The sequence below is a fragment of the Erithacus rubecula genome, assembly GCF_903797595.1.
Source record: "Erithacus rubecula genome assembly, chromosome: 3".
Lineage (NCBI taxonomy): Eukaryota > Metazoa > Chordata > Aves > Passeriformes > Muscicapidae > Erithacus > Erithacus rubecula.
In genome coordinates this window covers 8,601,168-8,627,955 of record NC_136689.1, presented here as the reverse complement: position 1 = coordinate 8,627,955, position 26,788 = coordinate 8,601,168, and the positions used below count along the sequence as shown (strand labels likewise).

Genomic DNA, 26,788 nt, shown 5'->3' with positions numbered 1-26,788 from the left:
TATTCATTTCTTGAAGGTTGAAAACATGTTATATAATGTACTGGTCAGAAAATAACTGGTCAGAAAAATAGGCTATTTAATTATTTTACCTTAATTGCTCTTGAAAAAGCAACCTCTGCCTGCCTTGGAAAAGATACTTCAAAGTAGCTTATTCTTCACAGTCTACTGACAGTTATAAATACAAGTAATATTTGTAGTTTTTATAATCTCTCTGGTGCAAAAGCCCAATGTGTCATATATTTGTCTCTGAATTACTACCATGCTTGCTGATAGCAAGCCTAATAGTAGAAGAACTTGTATGTCCTTCTCAAATACTACATTTTAGTTAGAGCAGGATTTAAATTCATTGGGGTCTGTTCAGACTTTCATTGGATCTGCAAAGTATTCAGGGTAAAGGGAGCCTTTCAAAATATGAAATCAATACTTGCATTCTGTGGCATCAGATGGTGGGGCCTCCTTTGATGCTGCTCTGCTCTCCTCTCCCAAGTACTTCATGTTCCACACCAAAGGCAATGCTTCACTTTGAACAACTGCAGTTCAAACTGTGCATAGAAAACATATTTAGATACTCTGAGTGCTTTCCCCTTCAGATGTATTAGGCTTTATAAAATTGCTGTTTTCCTTTAGCACTACTGCTGTTGGAATAATTTTAAAGTGTGGCACAGTACATAGTAAAATTGCACAAGTAATAGTGAGGCAGTTTAAAAGAATGAGGTAGATGCTATACTATGATCTATATAATAATGGAATTATATGTTGCAATTAGCTAATAGATGGTATATTCTGATTCCTTTTAATGAATTGTCAGCAGTGCCTGTAATTTGTTTTAGATAGGCTTATGTCCTTAAAGTATTCTAACTACTAATATAATTCACATCAAGTAATTCAGTGCTATATTTAAGTATTAATATATTTGGATTTAATTTAAAGATTGTAATTGATTCAGGAGTATAATGCATTATTAATGTCTATTATTTAATGTAATTTATAATATCAAACATCTTGTTGATATTTTTAAATAAGAAAATAGATGAGTAGATCATTATACACTGTGAAATTAGGGAAATGAGAGAGATGCATCTTCTCCCTGTTATCTCTGTTTCTCTTTCTTCCTTTATTGCATTTTGTTTCACAAGATATTGAAGATCTAATGAATATTCAAATATATGCAAGTCCTATTGCAGCACCATACCTCATACACACAGAACACATACACCTTACATATAATTCCATCCTACATTATCTGCATTTACAGGATCTTAGTGTTTTTATCCACTAAAGATGAGGTTTTTTAGGATTGTGTTTCTAACTGGACCCAAGGAATTATCCAGATCTAAAATTACAGAACATCTAATGAAGCTAGCTATCAAAAAGAGATGAAGAAACCTATAAATTATCTTGCCTTCATCTCCTCACCCATCCTGCACCTGAAAATCTACTCTCCTTTCCCCTTCCTATCCCCACTTGTAAGGCAGCAGGGCATTCAGCTTCTCACTCAACCTTTGGTGCAACTAATTGCTTGAAATTGCTCATTTTTTATACTTGGCACAATGTTACCTGCAGGAGCATCAAGCCTTCCTGTGACGTGACAATGTAATATAGAGAACTGTTCTTTTTCTGGGCCCCCATTTATATGAATTCCCACAACAACCAAATCCTTTCAGCATAACCCTAGAGTTACTAGTTCCTCCTGATAATTTGTCAACTTTGTCTGTTCAGCAAGTTTTGTGGGGTAGGAAGTTTTTTGTACATCTTATCAATCAAAAATTATTCTTGTAATACACATAATTCTGCTTTTTTTTTTTTTTTTTTACCCCCAGTGGTAATACCAAAAACTTTAACATTCAATTAGTTTCAAAACAGGCTGTGAGTACTGAATGAAACAATTAATATATTAAAGTTTTTTGTAACACAATTGCAATTTAAAAAACACTTGAATCAATCAGAAAACAAAAATAAAGTGTTGTAGTTTGTACTTAGTAAAAAACATTCTTGATATTTTAAAAGTAATACTGTATTTTACAATTGTCATTTTAAGTCTTCTACTCTCTCACTTTGAATTTTTCTAGGTCAATTTTTTCACTCTGTGTTAGTATTGCTCACTATCATATTATATGCTAGACCATATAAGATTTTAAAAATATATGAATGGATAAAATATATGGTTTTGTTTTGGTGTTCTTTTAAGGAGAAAATCCAAAATTACTTTTGAATTTTAAATTGCACTTTCAGAATCATAGGAAAACAGCACTCTAAAATGTTGCCTTTTTTGTTGTAGTCTGGGTGACTCAGCCTTTGGCTGGGAGAGATTCCCCTTCTTTCAGTGTTGATATTCTACCCATTAATTTGATATCCCAGTTCCTTGAAAGATCACCTACCTACTTCTGTATCATGGAGTCAGTTCCTGGAGTCTGCATCAACCCCCAGCTGCTTTTGGGGGATTGTGGCTGCATGTCAAATGGATGCTGACACTGTATTTGTACTGAGTTGTCTTTCTCAGAGAGGATGAAGCTCTCTCTGGAAGTGCCTCTCTCTATCAGCTGTAAGAAAAATTAACTAAATGCATAATTTTCAGATATCTAAAACTGCATTTGGAAACTACCTTTAAATTGCAAATTGGAAAGTGTGGGGAGTAGCCAAGCCTAATCTGAAGTTCTGAGTAGTTTTTTTCCATACCCCCATCCCTCTGTGTTTGCTGGAGACAGAATTGGGCATAACAAACCTGAAACTGTTACATGAATCAGTCACCAGGTAAAAAGGCATTAGCTGCAAAGCTCTGCATCTGGCTAAATAAAGCAAAATGCTGCTAAAGTTGTGCAAAGATGAAGAAGAACAAGACAGAAATGCCCTTCATTCCCAGCATTCAGCAAAGCAACAGAAGGGCACCAAGGAAATTCAAATTATGAAACATTCTTGATGAAATATTAATCAAACCATACTATGGTCTTAATTGCTATAATTTAACACCCTGCATGGTATAAATATTTTAGAAACGTGGTAAAATGGAACATTAAGAAGGGGTCAAGGGATAATAATATACATTAATCTTGATGGGTGGAGATGTATATCTCATACTTAATTTATATTTATACTACAGCTCTGTATTCCTTTTTGAAGAGTAGAGTGTGGAATAAGCTGTATGTATACATCTTATATTGACACATGCATGTTATGTATGTATGTGTAGATTATTGTAGGTATTTGTAAAGTATAGGGCTCTGATGCATAATATAGACATATAGGTATACAGATATAGATAGATATAGATATAGGAATAGATAGATAGATAGATAGATAGATAGATAGATAGATAGATAGATAGATAGATAGATAGATAGAGATACAGATGATATAGATATAGATGCAGATGTTGATATAGATATATAGAAATTTTAAAATATCTCCACAACTGCATGCTCTCCTTTAGAAATCAATCATGGATCCAGCAGTCTACAAAGGAAGAGGGTCAAGGAAATATGCAAACTACTTTCTCACAAAATTATTTCCTGAGGAAGTCATTATCTGTACTGCCCTTGCAATAGCCACCTTTCCTTTTCAGTAGCAAGTATTTCTTCTAAGGCTTGTTTCCATATATTTCCATGAAATGGAAACCCTGGAAATAAACTTGTGCAATGACCACAGTGTCAGGGAGGAGAAAGCATGGCTTTATTCACATTCTTAGGGGTACTTTACAGCCTGTCTTGGTAGAGCAGTGTCTGCCTGACACTGACAGCAGTCAGACAGAAGTCAGAAAACATTTCACTGAGCTTTTAACTCTCTTATAGATTTTTCATGCCATAGGAATGCTATTGTGATAATTTTTTTCCCGAAAATAGCATGCAGAAATTGCTTGAAATTGCTGGCACTCTAATAGTGACCTGTGCCCATGTATGCATAAAGCAGATAGGCATTTCATTTACATTTCTCAAAAATTGTATGCAGTAATGATTCCTATGTGTTAAATTGCATAATCCATACTAGTCTGACAGTCTCACAAAGGCTGTGGGCCAGTGTCTCCTTTTGAATGTACCAGTGCCAATGAAAGAGGTTATCATACCCTTGAGAGGGGTTACTGCTGTCGTGTGCTGCTGGTGGAACTGCTCCTGTGGTCACTCCCTAAACCATGTCAGTCAAAATTTACCTATTAGGCTCAACTAGTTTAAATAGCAGATTTTTTGCTAATGATGCACATTTTGAAAATACAAAGGATAAGGGGCTGCTCATAAGTAGCTGGCATTTTGATGGACAGTGAACAGTTTTATCAGCAGGGCAGACTCCTGATTCACAGCATTAGTCCACAGCCTTTCCCTGTCAATTCACCTCTCTTCTTTAGTTTGAATATTTCTGCAGTTGCTTATGATTTCTTTTTAAAAATGAAGCATGACAAAATGCTTTTCTTTTGGGATGTAGGATTCTCACACAAAGTGCACAGAGATATGGGACACAGACCAGCATTTTGCCCAATGTGAGGTTTATAATCAGATTTATAATCTGCTCAGATGGAACTGGCACCATGGGGAGTGGCACAGCCCAGGTAGCCTTTTCTACACTTTGAAGGGATATCCTAAAAATGTTTCCATAGTGTTGTTAGAGGAGGGATGGTGCCAGCAGAAACTCATTCCCATGTGCACAGGGTTAAACCTACCACAAAGGAGTGACCCCTCCATCATGTAATTTACAGAATGGGAAAGTTTTGCCTTTGCTTCCAGTACTTCTGGGAGAGCTGATCAGTGTCCTGTCCTGCCATTTCTCCTTATTTTAAACACTGCCAATAAGTATCTTCTGCCCCTAACAGTGAAATGGTGAAAGTGCTGCAGCTTTTAAAGGATTTATAAGGCTTAGCTAAACAAATCACTTCCCATGCCAAAAAATAAAAGAATGTTGTGTGAATGGAGGCAGCTTTGGTATTCTGCTGTTCTGTTGCCTAATATCCATTCCTTGTTATTTCTACCCCTCTGCCACCAATTACTGTCTCCACTCATTTGGTAGATGCAAGCTCTTTTGCATAGGAACCACCTTTAAGTAACATGTTTGTACAGTGATGCTGGCCATGAAAAGCATTGTAGATGAGGCTGTAATAATCATAATATTGTGAGTACTGCCAAGCAGCCATCCTTCACACACTCAGATCTTTCCTGTTACATCCTTCTCCTCATTCCCATCAAATGTGCATACCTGCAGACACAGGCACATTCAAATCCTGTAAATGCATTTAGGACACAGTTATCTCTGTAGGCAAGCATTTATCTTCCTTATTTTGCACTTCACCCATCCAAGGATAAAAGTAATGTTTTTTTATTACATGATTAAAGTTTATATTCTTCAAAAAATATTCAGCCTGTATTTCTGAAATATAGGAGTTCTTCCATTCTTGCTGATTTTCAAGAATTCCTTTTAAAGGTAGTGAAGTAGCCTCCAGAATTTTCATGAAAGCAGAATTATGAAAAACTGTTTTCTAAGGACTAACTGGGCAGGTTAACATCATCTATATTCACTCTTATCTGAAAGCTTTATTGTGACTCTTGTTACTAGTGGCATCCTTGGTAATAAATATTTTCATTTTATTCTGAGGCACAGCAAATAGATTTTGTTAGTGAATGACCTTGTGCATTAGCTGTGCTATTCATGATTTAGTGAGCCAGTCAGTTGAAATATTGCTAATGTTTTTTGTGACTCAGTCTTGTTACATTTGTGCCACGAGGATGACATTAAGTGTAGTCGTAGATGAATAACAAATAACGTGTCTCGAAGTTGTGTTTTGGATCATTAAAGAAATGAACCTACAGGGTGCTGTTTTATTAACTGGGGAAATGACTGGGAACAAAATGACAGTTCTTGAATGTGTATTTATTAAAAATAACATTTGGCATGCTGAGAATTAGTGGTAGTGTCCGTTACATTTTTCATAAACCAGTACAAATACACCACAGTGTCCATCCAAAGATTTTGACAGATTTTAAATAAGTGTAAGAATAATTCATACATTTCTTACTGTTTCAGGCTAAGACTCAAAATGGTGCAAGCAGGAGAATGCTAAAAAAGTAGAGCATAACAAAGATGAGGATTAATAATTAGATGCTAATATGGGTATTTTAAAATATTATGTATTATAATATGAAAGCAGGTCAGTGTGTTTTCCAGGGATACCCTAGGAAGGAATGGATTGCTTCTTTAAAAGTGCAGCTACTGTTCTTGGATTTGTTTTCCTGAGTCTGTCAGTTTCTTTTGTGTTAAAAAATAATGAAAACTCTAGAAAAAGTATCTTGTAGACTGATGAAGAGATGATTTAGTCCTTTCCTTTGCCCAGTAACACATCTTCTGTTCTAAAGAAACCAGAGATAAATTAAGTTCCTGAAGGGTTTCCTGGATTTCTACAAGGCTACAACCATAAGTATCAATCTCTGGATGACTTCAGTGGTTCTTTCTGCTTATTTAAAAATAATTAATCACAAAGAGGAGATGCAATGGATATCCTGAGAGATCAAAATGAGCTATATGGAAGGAGAGACTATTCAAATAGATGGAAAAAGCAGATACAAAACTAGAATATTAGCTATGTTGAACTGCTGAGTTACTGCTATTATCTGCTTGGGGTTTTTTTGTTTTTGTTTTTGTTTTTTTTTTGTAGTATTTTCAGCCCTAGAAAATTAAAACAATCCGTTGAATTCTTGACTATAAATAAACAAGGCAGAAAACCTGTTCTTTTATACTTTTACTCCAAAAACTTGTCTATTTAAAAGGAAAAAAGCTGTAGCCTTGAGCTTTTCTCATGGTCTGTTGCTTTTCACAAGTGGTGAAGGTGAGGAGGCCAAGAGTGCTCTGCCTGGGAAGGGCTGAGGAAAGTCCAGGTGACCTTTCTTGCCACCCCTCCCCTGGGACCAGGAATCTTGCTTTCTGTTTTTTAAATATTGAGGTTGGACATATGATGGTGAACTTTGACATTAGGCTAAGGAAAACTCCCAAAAGGACAATTGATAGTTATCTAGACATTAGCAATCACCCAGACATAACTCTGCAGAGAAGCACTGCCCTGGTAATCCCAGCACTTTGGTCTTCCTGAACCTGCTCTCCTCCAGTTTCAGCTCAACATCCTTCAGTTTGTTTCTTCTGAATTTTCTGTTCAAAGCTGAGACTTGTCTGGGAATATTTATGTGAACAAATTTTGATGTGAAAAGTGGAATGACACTTCTTTTTTTTTTTTTCATTTTCTGCTAACACTAGCTGAATTGGTACAACTTTTGCTATAAATAATGAATAAGTGTTTTAAGTATGCAGGAGAGTTGTTACACATCCATGCACTGCACTCAAGTAATGTGCAGCACTGAATTGTTACTGTTAAAATGGTCAGTAGTGTTAAAAATCGTTACTGTTAAGCATTCATTGAAATATTTTTTGTGTTTCTAAAGCACATACAACATATAACAGCATATATATATATATATATATATATATATATATATATATATATACATATATATAACATATAACAAATGACACATATCCAGAGCATGGTTATTTTTTGTTATTCCTCAAAACTCTTCTTTTGATGGACACCAATCTGCTTATATTATTTAAGAGAATATTTTTGATAACGAGTTCCTGAAGCTCTGTCAAAAAGGGTTTAGGATAGATAAAGGTTTTTCATTCCTACAGTTCTAATTCATGTAAGCTGGGTTTGTTCATCTTTCAGAAACAGAATCACCCTCACACCACACCTCAGAAACCCCTCTCTGGAGCCATGGCATTGTCTATTGATATGTTTTACTGCTGAAGTATTTTGGAGCTTGTGTACATGTGCTTCTTACAAGGAAATACCTGTGGAAAAAAAAAATAGAATTGGTTAATGCAGCAGGCCTTTCCAGGCATGTATCTATATATATATCATAAATAAACTAAACCAATCTCAGGATGGGATAAGTAAATCTCTGGTGATATCTATTTACTTCTCTTGACAAGGCAGAGAATTTGACTGATTTCTTAGTTGAGACAGCAAATTTTGTAGAGATGGATCCTATCATGAAGCAAAAAAAGCTCCAGAGAAATAAAAAAATGTCATTTCATACATCCCAAACTCCTTTACTACCATTTAAATATCAGATTTTAGAACAGCAGTGTGCTCATTTTAAAGGAAAGTTATAGGAAAATATACAATTGAGCAGTTATTTATTGAAGAAGTGAAAATAAGTCAATACAAGCAGTCATGCAGAAAGGATGTGTTTAAAGTACATCCCTAATCTATGCAAAGACATAGGTACCTGAGGTCCTGCTGCATAAAATAATTTCTGCTCTATCCTTGAATATTACCTGGGCATGGGTGTAAGAGATAGATGGTTTAGAGTGAGAAAAGTGACATTGTTTCAGTGAATTAGTTTAAAAAATGTACAGTTCTTGACAGCTATTCAAGTATGGCCCAATTTCCCTCTTAGGGAAACATCCAGTGTTGCTGTTTCCCTGACAAAGGGATTGTGTGTGTATTTTCTGTAGAGAATTAAAGACAAACAGAGATGGAAAATTCCTTATTTGTGAGCATGGAGATTTAGCTGCCTTGCACCAAAGTCTGTGAGAATGCAAAGGTGCACAGGGAATGGTGAGCATGGTCTGAATTTCCATCTGCTGGTTTTATTGGCTAGAGCAGGTTGTAAAGGATGTGTGCTCTCAAAATTGCTGGAGATGCAAACAATATTTTAAATTACTCCAGGCAGCAAGGTACTGCATCTGAACAGATTGAAAGCTGAAATGTTGATATCAGAAATTAAATTAATGCACATGAGATTGAAACAATATCTAATTAAAATCACTTGAAAAATGACTTGAAAATTGAATATGACAAAGTATTTAGCAGGCTGTTGCTAGCACAGTGATGTGGCTTTGACTTTTCTGTAGCCATTTCCATTCCAGGCCTGGCTGCCAGTTAAATAGAAATTACACATGAAGCAGCTATCTTGTGCCATCACCCTGTAAAGACTGGAGGACAGAATACCTTCTGCCTGCAGCTTGTGTACTTGATCCTCACTAATTGCATTGTAAAATTTAGTACAGGCACCCTTCTCATTTTATCTGGCCACTTGAGTTGGTCATTCTTGTTCTGAGCTGATGCATTCTGAATATTCCATGTTGTGCTTTTGACTTGCTGTGTATATACATGGCACAGTGGCCCTGCCAAGGACAAAGGGATTCTCTCTGAACCATGCTGTGAAGAAGCTTTCCAAATATTCAAGGGCCCCTTTTAAGGGAGGAGAAAGAAAAGTCTAACTTGAGGTAAATAAATGTAACATTTACTTGTCTTAGAGATATTTGTTAAAAAGCTAAAACCTTTAATAAGCACCATCTCTCTGGAATTCCCTTCCTCCTTTTCTCTTTCCTTTTCCCAGAGAGGAAAATAAATTAAAGTCTTCTAAATGTGGCTCTTTGAAAGGAGCTTTGCAACAAGCTGATGGGAAAAAACAGTGGTTGCAGAATTCATGTGACAGCCTACAGTAAATCTGAATTAGCTGCCCTCAATTTATTGACTGGAGGTCCAGTCAATATAGTTAGCAAGTCTTAGAGCATGAATTGTCTCATTCTAAAATGGGCAGGTGATAGAGGTCAAGGGAATCATATGCCCATAAGTACTTTTTTCCTACATTCAATTAAATACAACACACACTCAAAGTCAGATACACACCAAAAATCAAGTTTTCCTTGTGAGTGATGCCATCTTCCCAGAAACATTTTTCATGTTTAAGGGTGGTTTCTTCTTTGGGGCAGGTAAATCCTGCAAGAGCCTGGGACAAACTGGGGAGGCTTCCTGCTGAAACCCTTTCCCTGGCTCCCCTTCCCACACTCGTGCCAGTGTGCTTGACAGAAAACCTTCTTCCAGAAGTGCAGTAATGAGGCTGGAGCTCTGCTCAGAGCCCTCCATAACTTGCTCCTTCTAATAAGTGATGGGCTCTGAGGTTAAACCTGCCAAACCTACACACTCCAATTCCTGACCGTGCCACTGACAGACAACTCTGCTAAAGGAAATAAATGTTTGCCCTTAGAAAACACATCAGACCTCCCTCAGGTTAGTGAAGACTGAGCAGTGCCAATCCCTACCCTTAAACACTCAGCAGCACCCTCATCATGCTCTCTAATAGAGCAAAGCCATTAAGTTGTCCCCATTGTAATTTAGATCACAGAAGAGACTTCCACAGATTCTTTCAGGTTAAAATAACTGGTATACAGAGAGTAGGCAAAATTATTCCACTGTAGCTACGTGCTTAATTATATGGAATACTGCATAAATTGTCAAGTGCAAAGAATTATTCTGATAAATTAAAATACTAATTAAATAGGCTATTGCAGAATTTTGAGAACATTATAGGGCTCCGCTTCTTCAGGTAATTTGCATATCCTTCATCTAGTGAATTTAATTTAAAGGCCTCCCTTTTTGTGTGTTTGGAAGCCGTTTTTGTTTCAATGGAAGATTAAAAAATGGATTTATATGTTGCTAACTGGTTTGAGGGGGATTTTTTTTTCTTTTCTTTTTCTTTTTTTTTATTTTGAATAACAGTTCTTCTTATGACTCTTTGCTGATGAGTTTGTCAGTTCTCCATTAGTATTATAGGACTTTAAACTGTGACCATAAAAAATAACTTTGATGAAATGTGCAATATACTGTGTTACCCAGAACTGTAATTTTTACTTTCACAAAATTTGCAACTGAAACATCAGCTGCTGTGTATTGATATTTGAATAAAAGCTAGCAGTTAATATGCTAAAATATTTTCAAAAATTAGGGCCAGTTTTCAGAGAATTAGTAGCTTGTTCTTAATACCTGAATACATTTTCCCACCACTTCTTCCATCTACATGGACTGTGTCTTCTTGTTTTAAATTCTCCATTATAGTTCTGCATAGGAAAGGTTAAGTGGTTGTATTCACCATTCCACAACTCAAAGCAGCTGTTTGGTATGTAGTTGCTGCTTCAGCTTCAGCACCATTTTTGACAGAATTTCTTGACCTTCCTGGGCAGCTTGTGGAGTTCAAGGTTAGCTCAGATTCTGTGCTGCACACGCCTGGAGTGAGCCAGAGACTGTGTCTCCCTCCTCAATCTGACAGAGCCTTGACCATTTTCCGGTTATGATTTAATCAATAACACCTCGTGCCTTCATGCCTCCTAATTTTGGCAGGGTTTGTGTTAGCATGGCTGTCAGACCTGTCCTTTGTGTTTCAGCCAATATCAAGGGGGAAAGCAGGGGTATTAAGTAAACCTTTTTTGTTGTTGTTTTTTAATATCAAAGCTTCAATAATTAATGTCTGCAGGAAACCTCTGAAAAGGAGGTCAAATCTGTAATAGTAATTATAAAACTCAGCGATTCAGCAGACCCAATATTTTCTATTAACTGTTCATGTGGTAAGAAATTACACAGTGGGAGTTATGCTTTGTTGTTTACTTATAGCCATTTATTTTGCAGCCGCTCTGCTGTGCAGTTTTCTTTATCCTAAGCTGCCAAAGAATCCTTTGTTGGACCATTCAGTTTCTTTGAAGGAGGCTGTGGAACTTTCTCATTTTATAAATCTTCTATTTTTGCACTTGGCAGAAATCTGCCTGTAATGTGTTTTCTGGGTGTGAGGTGGTCAGTGTGGTAGCATGGTGTATCTTTGCAAAGATTTACTTATCTTTTTTGGAAACTCGTACTGCACAAGATATACCATGCTGCAAAACCTGGTCTCAAATTCCATGTTTCAGTCAACTTGCCTTCACATGCTCCCTTTGGCTCTGGGTGGAATAAATATGTTTGTGAATGTATAAAGCATGGCACAGGTATTAAGTATGTAAGTATTTCATGCAGGTTTTAGGTTGTCCATCAGCAAAACATACATTTAAGCTTTCTTATTTTGGGACCCCATGGTCCTCTCTGCTTAATCAGCTTATTTAAAAAGTGCAAAAATAAAAGTGTCTGGATCTAAAAGGTGTACAGAGCTTTCTCTGTTTAAATTGAGGGCAATATTCACCCCTTGAGGAAGACATTCAGAAAAGTTTTTCTGTGTTAGAATTGCTAGGGGTGTAACTTCTTGAGTCTTTGCATGCACAAACTCTTATAAAAATTTCTCCATAAGTGGTGAGATGGAGCCTAATGATCTGACTTACCTCTGGAATAAATGTGAGTCATTTGTGTTGCACTTTTGACAACCACTTCACAATGATCTTCTAGAAATGTCTGCTGCTATCTGAGCTGTTTCGTTTGTTTGAATGTTTCAAATAGCAACAAATAAGAGAATTTTTCACAAAATGAAAAGAAAAAGAAATTAATTTTCTTAAGCATTTTCATGTAAATTTACAATGCTCAATATGTCCTAGCACTTCTTGACCTTTCTGATTGGAAGGTTTGCTCTAGGCAAAAATTGAGAAGCTATGTCTATCAAATTTTGTTCATAATCAAAGAAAAGAGGTAGATGCCTGCAGATACATGTAAGATGTGTGGGGTGACTCACCACATTAAATGTGCATCCCTTTCCAAAGACAGCAGAGAGAGCCCAGATGACTCACTTGGATTACAGGCAGCTAAAGGAAGGAGAGGTTAACAAGGCTGCAAGGCTTCATTGCTCCTCATAAATAAATCAACCCAGGTGCCTGCGCTTTGGCCACGAGTCCACCTGACACAGTTTGCATCTAGCAGGTTAAAATCTTCCCATCCAGAATGGGATGGCATTACCCATGCACCCAGCTAGGAATAATCTCATCCTTGTGCTGCTCCCAGAGTCATGGATGAACACTGTTTTTTGAAGCTGCTGACAATCAGAGGCCAAAATCATATCAGACCATTTAAGAGTCTTAGTCATTATTACCTTTATTTAACTGTTTTATGCTGGGTTGCCTTATGCTAGTTTTTAATGATCTAAATTCTGATAAAGAGAAAAAACTAAATTAAGAAAAACCCTTGTTCATTGCATCCTGGTGGTGTGAAATAAACTCTTTATTTTACCTGTGACATAGAGTCTGTATCTGCTTTTTTAGAGTCCTACACTGTTATGGTAAAGCACTCATCTGCCCTTCAGTGCAAGGACGTAGGAAGTATCCTCAGAAAAGAACTTTCCAAACAAATTGTGTATCTGCGTTAAATGTGTGTAATATTGTGTAAAATATAATTAGCTTGGTTTTCTTTTTCACATAGTAATGAGCAATTAATAGCATAAATATGCATTCGAAAAACAGAGTAGCAGAGTTACTCTCAGGGAAAGATATTCCATAGATGGAATAGGTAGGAACTGTCATGAATATATTGATGAAGGAAAGAAGGTTGGTGGGAAATGCTGTAAACTCATACATATTCCAGCTTTCCTTTAACTCTCTCAATCTTAATTTTTCCTTACAGCCATAAACAAAGAGAAGCTTGAAAAAACAACTGGACTGAAAATTCTGCAGACTGGTGTGGGGGAGGTAAGTGGCTTTCAGGCATTTTACATTCTCAAAAATATTTTCAGTATTGGGATTTTTTTAAAGAAATTCTGGAGCTCATGAACGGTTGTGAGCTACCAGTCTCATAGTGCTAAGGGCCTTTTTATGATACAGTTGCATCTGTCAAAATACAATCTGCTGCACAAATAGCACTGTATCCCACAGAGAAAAAAAAATACCATCCTTATGAGGAAAAATGCAGCTAGCTTTAAGAAATGCAGTTTTTGCTTTGTTGTATCACAGGAAAAAAGTCCCCAAAGATGAGCACATCAACTGAAGTCATCATATTATTCCCCTTGGTTTTGAATGAGTGCTGTTTCATCTAGGTCAGTGGAAGCTTGAATTTGGGGTAAAGAATCTTTAGATTTTAGAGAGAATCTGACATCTGAATGTCTCACTTATTTTGGATGTAACTTGAAACATAAATAAAACATGTGTCTGTTATTATAGTGATATCACTAAGCAAAAATTCCACTAAGCAGTTCATCATTTATTAATAAACATGATGCTATCTGCTAAGAACCTTGTATGAACTACAGTTGATTGCTAATTCTAGTGCTAATTTTGTGTACACAGTTATCTCTTTTTTTCCTTTTCATTTAAGTAATTTTGCTAGTGGTGGATGCTTACAGGGCTAGCAAATATCTTTTTCTCATGATTGCATTATTCTCAGTATTAAAAATAATGAATTACTAACTTCTAATATACTGAAAGAATAGGTTATTTTCTTTTTTTACTGATTTTTGGGGTTTATATTTCTGGTTTTTTATTAATTCATGCCTAAGAACTTAACTTGACAAGATTTGTGAGGTTCACTGTGCAACTTTATTCACATTATTGAAAGACTTGGTCCTGAAGAGGTAATAACATTGCAACCTGCTGTGATGCTGAGGGCTAAAGCTGAAGAAATTAGAACTTGGAAACAAAGATGGGTGAAGTCATCAGAAGATGAAAGCCATCATCTCTCCTTTACTGATTTATCTAGGAATGTTTCTCATGGGTGCATAACCTTAGAAACTGGGAAGTACATCCTGGGGCATGGCTGTGCCCCTCAGGCTCTATCCTGACTTCAGGCCAGGCTGAAGTTTGTGGTTGTGCTGTCTGCAGCCCCTGGTTTATGTTAAATAACAGGAGAACCAGGACTGGGGTACAGGCTGTGGAAGCCAGACTCAAGGTCATTTTACCCAATGGGACTCATCAATGATAATAAAATACTTCCATGTATTTTGTCCAGTTCCAGTCATTGAATGAATTCCAGTCTGCTGAGAAATCAGCTGGAGAATGAAAGCTCACTTTAGATGCTTATTGTTAAATCAGTTTTTGTATTATATGTGGTCAATGGAGAAAGAATTCACTTTTGGATAGCTGTAATGCAGGAATTTTTCACCTGCTAATTGTGTAATTAATCCCCATTGTAGCAATAGGTTGCTGTAACCATGGTAGTCTAAGGATGTGCTGGAGCTGTAACCTTAAGGACTTCCTAGATTATAAAACCAGCTATCAGAGTGGGAAAAATGGAAGAGTTCTTAGGCCAGAGACCTCACCAGCCCAATTCTTGTGTTTGGTTTAGAAAAAGTCACTGTAGATCTCACCTTCCATATATTTAGGCTGTTGTAAGTTTTTATAAAAACCACTGATGCAACTTGGATTAATGAGTACTTTGAAAAAAATTTGTGCTTTACACTCTACTAAATGTGTATTGTTAGAAGGCAAAAAGTGAAAACTGGTTAACCCAAGTGAAGCAGACATTTTGGCCTAAATATATTCTAGGTTATATCTGAAAGAGGGTGATCAGCAGAGAATGAACCAGGTGGTTTGGACCAAGTAAGGTGATGGAAGAACATTTATTCAGCTGCTTATGTATTTTGTTGGATATGAATTCTCCCAGCTGTGTACATTCCCCTTTCTAAGTATTATCATATATGATTGTGTAGTTAATGAATACATTTCTGTGGTCTCACATAAACAAAAAATAGAGGAATGCTTTAACTAAGCTGTTTCTTTATTGATACAGTATCAGATTCAGGCTATTTCAGGTTAAATTTAACTATGGTAATCCAATTTTGCATTTTTTGTTTTATTTACCCTAGTGAATAATTATTATTGAAATAATAGAAAGTATGTATTTAAAGATAATGAAGAAGCTTCTTGTTGAATAAGGATTCCTTTTACTTCACACTGGAATTAGGAATGGAATTATATATAATGGTGACAGTAAATCAAAGTCAAGAGGCTCTAATCAAAAGTACTTAGAAAAACTTTAGTAGAAAATGAGAAATGGCCTTTTTGTTTGGACAGCAGGTGAGATGCATGACAAAGTTAATGGATATATAATCTTCACATGCAGGCCTGTAAAATAAAAAGGATTGATTTTGCAAGGCAATTTTCATATCTGAAATACCTCAAGAGAAATATAGCCCAGATGGCAGTGGCAAATGGAGCTGCTGTCCAAAGAAATGCAGGAACTCTGCTAAACTCAGCAGTAATTCATGTGTGGCTCTGGACAGTGGAATCTGTTTTAGGTGTCGATCTATGATAACGGGATTTGTGTCTCAGTAAGGAATGTGTTTTCCCAGTGATTTCCCAGGCCTTGGCTGTGCTAGAAGGAAACTGTCTCTTCCTCTGTGGAGATGAGAAATGCTTTTCAGAGCTCCTCAATCTCTCCCTTTCTTTCCCCTATCTCAAGAAAAACATTTCAAAAGCAACCACAGATTATAAAATTCACACCAAGCTTACTGAGCCATTCAGTCAAGTCCAGGGAGGGCTGATGAATTGCTTTTATGTCACTGCATAAACATGTGCTATATAGTCATTAACAACATGGGTCTGGAGTCTACACAGCTGCAATGCAGTTCATCATCTTCATGTCATGTAAAAGGTTTCCACAGCTTGTGATTCTTGCTGCTAGGCCTGAGTTAGCTGCATTGTGTCAGCGTAGGGCTGGCTCTGCTTTAGCAAGACTAAAAATGAATTCCTAACTGCGACTTCAGAAGCTGCTTGTGTTTCAGGATGTTGGCTTAAAAGTCCTGTACATTTCCTGGGAAGGTGTGGATGATAAAGTGAAAAGCCTTGTCTGGACTGTGGGGAAGCAGAGCTTCCTTCAGGCCATTGTAGAACAGACTGTACTGATATTTCCAGAGCCCATCCGTCTCAACATCCAACTTTGCAACAGAATATTCAAGAGTACAGGGATCCAGAGAGTTAGACTGGAGTTTGTTATGATGTGTATCACTCTTAAAATGAGAATTGTTTTGACACTTCTCTTGTTGGCACGAAGGCTGTTATGCCAGAAAACCAGAATAACTCTGCTGTAGAGGAATCCAGTGCTGAGGTTGTGATCTTGGGGATCTGTGCATTGCTGTAGTACTGACTATCTCTGGAATTATATTTGCCAAGATGTTTCTTTTTTATTTGCAGTTTTCCAGCACCTATAACAGGAGCTGGAAAAAACTAAAACTAAAAAACCTGTAGAACTCCTCTACAGTATCCATGAGAGATTTGTTGGTCTCATTGCCATGCATGTTTGTGCCACACAAATCCCTCATGAGCATTTCACACCTTCTTGTTTATTCAGATACAATGAAGCTTTGAGGTATTTTCTTTTGATCTCCTACACATGAAATAAATCTCTGAAGTCCTGAGGTCATCTTCAGCTGTTCAGCTGAGTGTCTATGAGGGTGTGAATACATGTTGTGTTATTTAGATGTCTATTTGCATAATACCATGAAAGACACAATACTGGTAAAAAAACTGAAGAGTTGAACAGCATTTAAGCAGGAGCCATAACTTTGTTCTTCCCTTCCCCAACTTGATGAAAACACTACTTGAGTTGAACTTGTTGCTCTGCATGGCTGAGCACTCCTGCAGATCTTGGGGACAGCGTTTTGTCTCACATCAGGGGAAAGCCTCCTCAGCAGCTGCACAGCTCCACCTGCTCCTCCTGTTCAGCAATCAGCAGTGGCAGAAGCCCCAGTCCCACACCAACATTATTCCACATGGACTAGTGCCCAGGAGTTTCTCTCCAGCCCCAGGGAACTCAGCAGACACCTGAGCCACAGGAGTCACCCTGTCAGGTGTTCCTTTAGCATCCTGTAGGAACTTAACTACTTCTGTCTCTTCACATAAGCACTGTTGAATTATTATAGGAGCACAATATTTTTAAGTTCAGTTCCATGCTCAGGTTGGCTGTGACCAGAATTACTGTGACACAGATAAATGTTTATTCAGCTTTTGATTGAAATTTGTTTTCAGAATACCAAGTCAGGCTCTCCAGTGGCTCAAGAAAGTGCAATCAGGTTTTGGGCTATAACAGTCTGTGGTTTGAATAATCAATGAATAAGGCCTGAAACAAACCAAGGGAATGGCACTATTCCTGTCTTGAACTGACAAAACACCACCTACTTCAGAATAAGTTATACTAAATTACCTCTTTCAATTTCCCAGTAAGAATCCACAGAAGAAAATAATCAATGGAATCATAACTTCATTTGTAGGATTTGAATCACAGCTCTCATACAGCAGACATAAAAATTAGAACAGTTTTCTAAAGCACATGGAAATAACCCAAAATGTATGCAAAATGAACATTTCACCATACCTCTAGTTGTCCTAAAATAGAGCACTGATATTTTGACATTTTTCAGGATATTCTCATTTATAGATATTTTGATAGGTGTAGAATTCTGTTGATGTTGCATAAAGTGATGTTACTGCAATAAAGAAATCTGCATTTAAAAATTCTAGTGAAGCTAGAGGACATAATAAGACAGACTTTCCAGTGATGTGCAAGCTTCTGAGGCACAAGTCAGGTTTCCAGCTTCCTTAATGTTGCCAGATTTTGTCACTTATGCCTGTATATCCAGATTTTACCTAGAATGATATTGCATTGGAGTGCAGAACTTGAAAAATAATTTTCAGTTTTTAAAGAATGAGGTGTAAACCTTTTTTCTGTTCTTTAACTACTAGGTAAAATGCTAACTGCAGGTTTTTGGCTTTAAAGACAAAACTAGCCTGGGATCTACTCCAGCTGTCTCTGTTACAATGACATCTTGGCAACCAAAAGCTCCTGACCTGTAGCAGGTCCTGCCCAGGGCTACCCAGGACTGGAAGGGATGCTGTACCCAAGATAATTTAGATGAGGTAGTTCTGAGACTGACCTTCCATGGTGTAGGAACAGCAGCTCTACATGTACAAATACTCAACTTTTAGCCCAGACACAGCTCAGTTTTTCAACTTCCACTGAAACCCACCCTTCTTTTGCCAGAACTAATTAGGCTGAAGCCAGGCACAGGCACATGAGGGCAGACACCTCTGCACTACAGGTGAGCATTCTGAGACCAGAGAGGGCTTTTTCCCTGTGCCTGCCTTCAGCATTTTTTCTTACAAACTCCATGATTTAGAGATTAACAAGTTTATTTTTCCCAGTTATGTGAGATTGGAGTTCCCACAGTCAGCTCTGGCTTTTCTGATCACTGTGGCTGTGTTGATGAGCAGCCAAACAGATTTCCAGGAGGGGCAGTGTTTGTGTGCAAGACATGGATCAGGTCACAGAGGTGTTCTTTCCCTTAAGGCATGCAACTTTAAGTCTATATATAGAAATAAGGACAATAATATTAAATAGAAAAACTTTTAAGTGTACAATCCTTGAAATATTCTTGGTGAAGGCATAATGAGAAAGACTTACTTTAACCCACACACACACAAATTACAGATTCTAAAGCTGTGTAACCTTTAAAAATTAGTAGATTATGTTTTGCACAGAATTCTAGTAGTAATATACTACTTATGTGAAATTTTACTAACAGTGAATAATATCTCACTATTACAGTTTGTAAGTACACATGAATAGTGAAGTTATGCTGATCAGAACTTAGTCACACAGTAGCATTTAGAAGCAACACTTTAATAAATTTGAGGAATAAAGCTAAACAGAACATTAAATTTCTCCAAAGAGAAGGATGAAGATCTATGGCTCATTTATTTAAGACCTTGTATGCTTTTGAAAAATGCATTTGAGCTAATATTTAGAGATAATGTTAATGCTATTTATTAACAATTCATTACAGTACATAGCCCACTAGAGGGCTGCTTTTCAAATAAATTGCATCCAGTATGTTAATAAAAGTGTTAAATGTTTAAAAACAAAATATATGCAGCAGAAATATATGTATCATTTTACCACATTATTTTGTCAACTATCTTTTGCTACTGCATGCTATATACAGAGTATTCTAAGACAATATAAGTCATGGGCCCAAATCTAAAAACATTTAGAATATGCTTAACTTTAAGTATATAGTTAGACATTTCTTTTAAGCTGTTGCTAAGTTTAGAGTTAAAGAGATGCTTGGATGCTCCTGAGACTGTCTTCTGTCACATATCACACTGTCTCTGGTTGTGGAGGGGCAAAGTTCCAATGTTTATCCCCTGTATTTGATTTGAATATTGCATAGCAGAGGTATTTTGACATCTGAGTGACAGGTCACAGCTTCAGTTTGGAAATCATGTGTCAGTAGTAATTTCTTTTCTTGTGCTTTGATTGTGACAACGCCCTCCATCTTCTTTACAAATTTTTAAAGAATACGACGAGGAAATGAGGAGATTATAATATAAAAAAAATACAGCAAACCTGATTTTCAGAGAGAACTATCAGTCTATATTGATTTATGTTTTCCTCCTGAAACAGTATATAAAGCACAAGTATTCAAGTGTCACGTTGGTTCATGAGTTCCTTTACAGTAGCACTGTGTGATTTAAAGGAGCAGAAGTGCCAAGTGATGTGGCAGTTGCCATGGCAACTACAGCAATTCAATTTTTATTCAGTATCATGTAAAATGAAACAAGATACGGTTTGCCTTGTGGCTTCAGGAACTTATGCATCCTACCAGTGTTGCTCCTTTTTGTCTTTTTTAACATTGTGCAGGTTAAAAAGTAGCATGTGTTTGTTTTAAGGATTTATCTTGGGTTTAGGCTGTGTCATGCCATTGCTTTTAAAGCAGAGTTTCCCTTACAAACCATTATAAATCTGCAGAGAAAAGAGATTTAGATACTAGAACTGGCTACACAGAGCAAACTGCAGGGTAATTCTGTTTAAGAATGAATATTATTATTCACCTTAGCTGTGATTTGGCAGCCTGCACTCAATATATTAATAAAGAATCTTTAAATAGGAGAACATGATTGTTTGTACTAGATACCTTACTGATTCATGAAATTCAGCAACCTCCTTCTACCAGCAGCCAGGTTATTATGACTCAAAGGAAAACAAAATCTTGGGTGGTGTAATGGCTCAGATGGGGAAGCTGAAGATTAAATTCTCCTAAACTGTCTGAAGTTTGAGGGATAGAGCTGGTCAGAAACTGTAAAGAAGGGAGATTCTTCCATCTCCACAAATAGGAGCTTGATCCTGGCAGGAACACGTGGATTTCAAACAATCTCAAACACATATTTAACTATTTAAGGAGAGGAAGAAGTGGCAGATCCCAGTCTCTCAGCCCTTTCTTTAGCAAACTCTGGGCAGGAAATGTTCCCATATAGATGAGCATGGAAATGCACCTGTCAGGACCTCTGCTCTGGGTCTGTAGCATAGGAGAATAAGGGTCTGGTTCTAAGATTCAAACTTTGAGACATTCAACCTTCCTGTAGGAACCCTTGACATCAGGGGCCCTGTAGCTGTATCAGAGCTGCTAAAATAACCAGAAGCAGGACCCAGAGCCTGTCATGGTCCCACACTTGTCTCTACTGTCACGTTGTTGTCAGTCACTCACATTGTGTCCTGTCCAATTAGGACTCTTCAGGCAGTCTGCTTCTCCTTCTAAGCAAGATCCTGGCCAGGGACCATTCACAGCAGGCAGTTTCAGTGTCATCATATTTGGAGCATGGGCATAAAGGCACATTAAAATTAAAGAATAATAAAATTAAAACTTAAGCTGTGGCTTAAAAGAATTGTGCCATTTATTATAGGTTTTTAATATTAGGCTTTAAGTACTTAAGTAAAACTTAAGATCTTTGCTTTCTGGAAAGGCCTGATAGCACATTCTTATTCATCCTTCTCAGAATTGTTTTGCAATTGTACATCACTAATTTTCCACCCTCAAAGGCAACATGGCTGTAGCGTCCATTACTTCAAACTCCTTCAGAATGCAAGGCTTTATCTGTTATACATATTAAAGCAAATTTTTGTTGGAAAACTTTTAACAAGTTTCTAAATTTAAATGTGATGATTCCTATTAAATTAGTCTGTTGGAGCTCAGTTTTTTTTCTTTTTTTGCATTAACCAGCAGACTTATCCCAATGAGATAGTTTTAAGATCTAGTTAAGAAGAATGTTGGAGTTGCTTTGACTAAGTATTGTTTTAATTCTGTGTGCACTGTGACCAGTATCAAAGGGAAATATTGGAGTTTTTGTGTAATAAGAATGGAAACATACTTCACTGAATTACTAACTCAAAGTTTCTCTAGAAACAACAATGAAGTGGCTCCTGAACTTTAGAATGTCCCCAGCAGGTCTCTGTGTTCACTTTGGAACATGTAGACATCTCTGATTTGGATTGCTGGCCATTAGGCACAAGCATGGAGGAGATAACTGACAGATAAGGAAAGAACTGGTTGTCCTGGTTTGAAGGACAGGTGTCTGCCAATAAAGGCAGAAGCTTCTCTTTGAAATGGAGGATGTAAACCCCCTCCCTCCAAATTATTATAATTTTGAAATTAAAGGGCTCTTAGGCATAGCTATGGGAATTAGGAATAACAGTTCATTACTAGGAAAATTAAAATATAAATACAGTATTACAAAGAACAATCCCAAAAACACTGCCAGAGTCAGAATCCAAGCTGACACCCATCAGTCAGTCAGGGTGGTGGCAGCAGTCCCATTCAATGGTGGTTGCATCCTCCTGCAGTGGCAGATGTGGTTCAGCTGCAGCAGTGCTCCTGCAGAAGGTGCAGTTTCCTCTGAAGGTCCAGGGATGATGTGGAAAGGTCTGGCTTTCCTCTGGAATCCAGTGGAAAGAAAGTATCTTGCTGTCCAAAATGTCAGTTTTTATCTGAGTAGGAAAGGCTTGGCTCCTCCTCTGGCTGGAGCATCTCCCAGTGGGATGATGGAATTTTATCAGTCATACGATGGGAATCAATGGACCAGCAGCAGATGATATCTCCTGGAGGGAGGATGGGCTGTGGAAAGATAAAGATGATTGCCCCAGCTGGTTTAACGATGGCCCATTAGCAGAGAATATGTGCCACAGAGATAAGGAATCACTGCCCCACCTTCAACAGATGGTGATAGAATACACATTTCTGGCCACATCCTGTATGGCAACCCAAGACACTGGTAGATAGAGTGCAGCTCCTGCAAACCCCCATTTCAGTGAAGAATTGTTTGTGTTTATGTACTGCACAGTCAGACCTGGGGAGGGCGTGAGCACAGCAGGTGCCTGGACACAGCTCTGGGGTCAGTGTGGCTGCTTTTGGTGCTGAGGAGAGATCTGTCATGGGGGGATTTTTCAATGTGATCTGAGAGTGTGGGTATCAGCACCTATGACAAGGCAAAGGGACAAGATTCTGTGCCACAGAAAAGTGACCCAGTCCATTAATGCCCAGGGGCCACTGAGCTGAATGCTGCTCACTGAGCACTCTGCTCTCACAATGGGATGGCATTTTACAAACTGTTTGTCTGCCTGTTTCTTTACCTTCAGCAGGTAATGACTTCATTTTACAAATGTCAATGCTGGCTTTATGATATGGATTTCACTTGATTGTTAAACTATTAATTTGCAGATCTTTACTAAGTGAATGCAAACAAATACTGGTCCTCAAAGCTCTGCTAATGCACAATGTTTGAATTTTAATTTCCAGTCCATCTTAGATTATGGTGATGAAAAACAATATTTAATCCCTCGTTAACACATGAATAAGCGGAAACTGTCATTTCCCACCAAACAATAATGGGATTATCTCAAGAACTGTCAGTTTATGTGAAAACATTATGTTGCCCAAATTTTCATAAAAATTAGCAGTGGGTAATATTCAAGATCAGAGCAATGGAAAGAGGAGAATCTGCATTCATGGTAATAAATATTCATATTTGTCTGCTCAGGAGATGAAAATCTAATCAAGGGGCTATTGATGCGCTGGCTTTTTTTTGCTTTTTTTTTTTTTTTTTTTCTTTAACCAAGATGTTTCATCTAAATTGGGTTTGATATGGAAATTAGTCTTACTCCAAGTCCTCCAGGCCATGAGCATGCTGGGATAGCACCAGAGGTGTCCAGTGCATCAGATGTTGCTGCTGGCATCTGCTTCTACAGACAACAAACACAATAAAATAAAATAAAAAATTGACAACATCTCAAGGGTCAAGCTCCCAGTGGCTTAGGGTGTTGTGGGGGGGGTTCCCCCTTAACATTTTAATTTTTTCCCAGTTAAATCCTCAGTACTGCAGGGTTAAAACTGACAGCATTTTTTGCTTTTGTTGACAATTACCATAAATCAGAAGACACTCTGCATGAAGCTTAATGAAATATGTATGATATAAAAATGGGAAGAAGATAAGTGCAGTTTGCTGCTTTAGGATTTTGTGTGTGTATCTCTGTATCTGTGTGTGCAAATGCACAACCTGAAGAGCTAACTTGTATTTTGTGTGCTGTGCACTGAACACAGGAGTCAGGCAGTTACTGATTGGACAACATATAAAAAACATATAATGTGAAAAAATGTATTCTAATTTATCCAGAAGTGAGACTAGTATGTTTTTGGTATCAGTTAATTTGCTCAACTAATATACTCGCATGTTAAAATACTCAGTTTAAAATATTTCTTCATACTTTGTTTTGTCTTTACTAATATGAAAATCTGGTTTGTCCTAAAAGAAGTGTTTGCCTTAAAATACTTTATTATTATTATTATTATTATTATTATTATTATTATTATTATTATTATTATTATTATTATTATTATTATTATTATTGTTGTTGTTGTTGTTATTATCAGTAGTTGCACACAGTATCTTCTTCTTCATTGTGCTTCTCAGGGGTTTAATGACCTTTTTTCCCAAAAAATTGGACACATCATTAAGATGCTGTTTCTGCAAATAGCCCCATATATATACATGTATGCACATACACACACACACATATATATATGTGTGTGTATAAAGAAGGACATCTTTTGTGGGAGGGTTTTGTATTTTCTGACATTTACCTGACAGACATTGTGGGTGCTATTGTGAGACACTGGACAGTTCCATTCAGTTCCTGATTGTTGTGCACTCACCAGCAATGTGTGACTCAGTCCTCTTAAAACTCAAAATACCTTCACTGACTTTATTGAATTCCTGGAGAAACTGTCATACAAAAAGCATATTTTTTTTTAGATTTGATACTGGGCAAAATATATATCAGCAACATTCAGCTATAGTGCCTATATCAGGAGAGAGCAGATAGGCAGAGCCTGCTCTGAAAGAAAGAATATTCCTACCAACCAAGACAAGAGAATTGTTAGAATACAAATATTGCTTGTTCTGGGGATTGCACCCTTTCTTTATGTAATCTATATTAAATAGGAATATGGAGATATGGCTTGTTTCAGAATTCCAGTAATTTGTGCAATAAACTGTTGTGAGGCAAGTATAAGCAGCGTGCAGAGTGTGGTGTGCATGTATTGGCAGACCTGATATCTTTAACTGTACAATCTGTGCTGGCATCTTTGTCCAAAATGTTTTTCAGAGACTTTATCTTCCTAATCAACTACTTTGCCAAGCTTAAAAAAAAGAAAAAGGAAATGCATGTAGCATATATAGCAGATGGGTGTTCAGCTGTACAGGTGTCTGGTGTGCAGGTGCCAGATAATGCAAGGTAGTTAGATATTTTCTGGGAAATTCCATTACTTGTTCCTAAAAGAAAGAGTTGGTCATTCCTCTAGTGCTATCTGCTCCAGCAAGATGCACACCTGGGAGTATTAATGGTCCCTCTTAACTCTTTGATCCTATTTGATCAGAGTGGTTCTTAGAGAGCTGCCTTTTTTCTCTTTGCCTTTTCCTAAGACACTAAATTGACTCTGAAGTTCATCAGTTTCTGTAGCAGAACAGCAGCAGCCTGTGTTGAGATTAGGCAGCATCATTTGAGCCAAGTTCTTCTTTATTCACTTCAGCTTCTTACATGTTTTGCTGTTAATTTTAGCATAATAATTGTGTCTTCATGGAGAAAATTGCTAATCCTTCATATATAATAAGCAACCTTAGCTGAAAGAGATGGATATGTAGGAAAAATGACCAAATCAGTTTTTGTAGCTTCTACTGAAATGCTGATTTGAGTTTGTCCTAAGTAGAGAGATCATGATTAGAGAAGCATCAGTCATAGAATCACAGAATAATAGAATGGTTGGGGTTGAAGGAACCTTAAACATCATCCAGTTCCAACCCTCCTGCCATGGACAGGGACACCTTCCATAGACCAGGTGGCTGAAAGCCCCAATCACCCTTAAATATTCATGCCACATGTACATTAAGCCATAATACATCTCAAAGCAGAATCTGAAGATAAGCAATGTGCTACCTGTAAGCAATATATTCAACATTGTGTGAGTACTCACACCACTAACCTGCAGCCCATTTCAGCTTTTTCAGTTGGCTGTGTATTAAGTAATATCCTCAGGTTCTCACCACAGGTAAGAGAGAGGCTTCAGGTGCCTCATGGAGCTCAGCTGAGGTCCTGGGTCCCATTTCCAGCCACCTTCATGCAGGGAGCTGCTACTGCACATGCTGAAGTATCACAGGCAGCTGCAGGATGTGCACTCTGATTTTCCCCACAAAAGTACCCCATGCACACTTGGCAGTGCTCAGTAGGGGACAGTTCTGTGTGCTGCAGAGCTTGTTGATATTGTGGAGCATTACTGCTTTCCCATTTGGATGAAACTTTTTCAAAAGAGAAACACAACAGAGACCCAGATTGAGGGAAGGCCCTCATGCAGAAGGAGGGACACCCTGATTTTCTGCATGGCTCTTCTCTGTGGGCTGAGCCTCCTCAGCTACACTGAGCATTAGCTTCCTGGAACTGTTTTTCTTTTTTAGCTATTTTAGTATTCCAGATAGCTTGTGAGACCCTGGGACAGGTATTTGTTCAACATAGCTCCTGGTTTATATCAAGATTCTTGTTCTGAGTCAGATGGATGAAGGCTTGGACTTTGGTTTCCCATAGGAGTGCTCTGACACTAAACTATAGATGGTGGTAAAGCTTTCTGTCAACTGAACATTAACAAAAAATTGTGCTCTTGACATGAAAAGATATTCCCTATTCAAAGTTTCCCTAAAACTTATGTAGACCTATTTAAAAAATTATTCTGCAGCAAATTGATATTTCTTTGCATAAATCATTTAA

General features: G+C 37.4%; 1 protein-coding gene across 1 annotated transcript in view; it reads left to right on the top strand.

The window, feature by feature from the left end:
* The window catches only part of PTPRN2 (protein tyrosine phosphatase receptor type N2), a 628,212-nt gene that overhangs the window by 377,852 nt on the left and 223,572 nt on the right, over positions 1-26,788 (top strand). Inside the window, exon 12 of the mRNA XM_079300304.1 lies at positions 13,340-13,404. Coding sequence (XP_079156430.1) covers positions 13,340-13,404 — 65 coding nt within the window. The remainder of the gene's footprint in view (positions 1-13,339; positions 13,405-26,788) is intronic.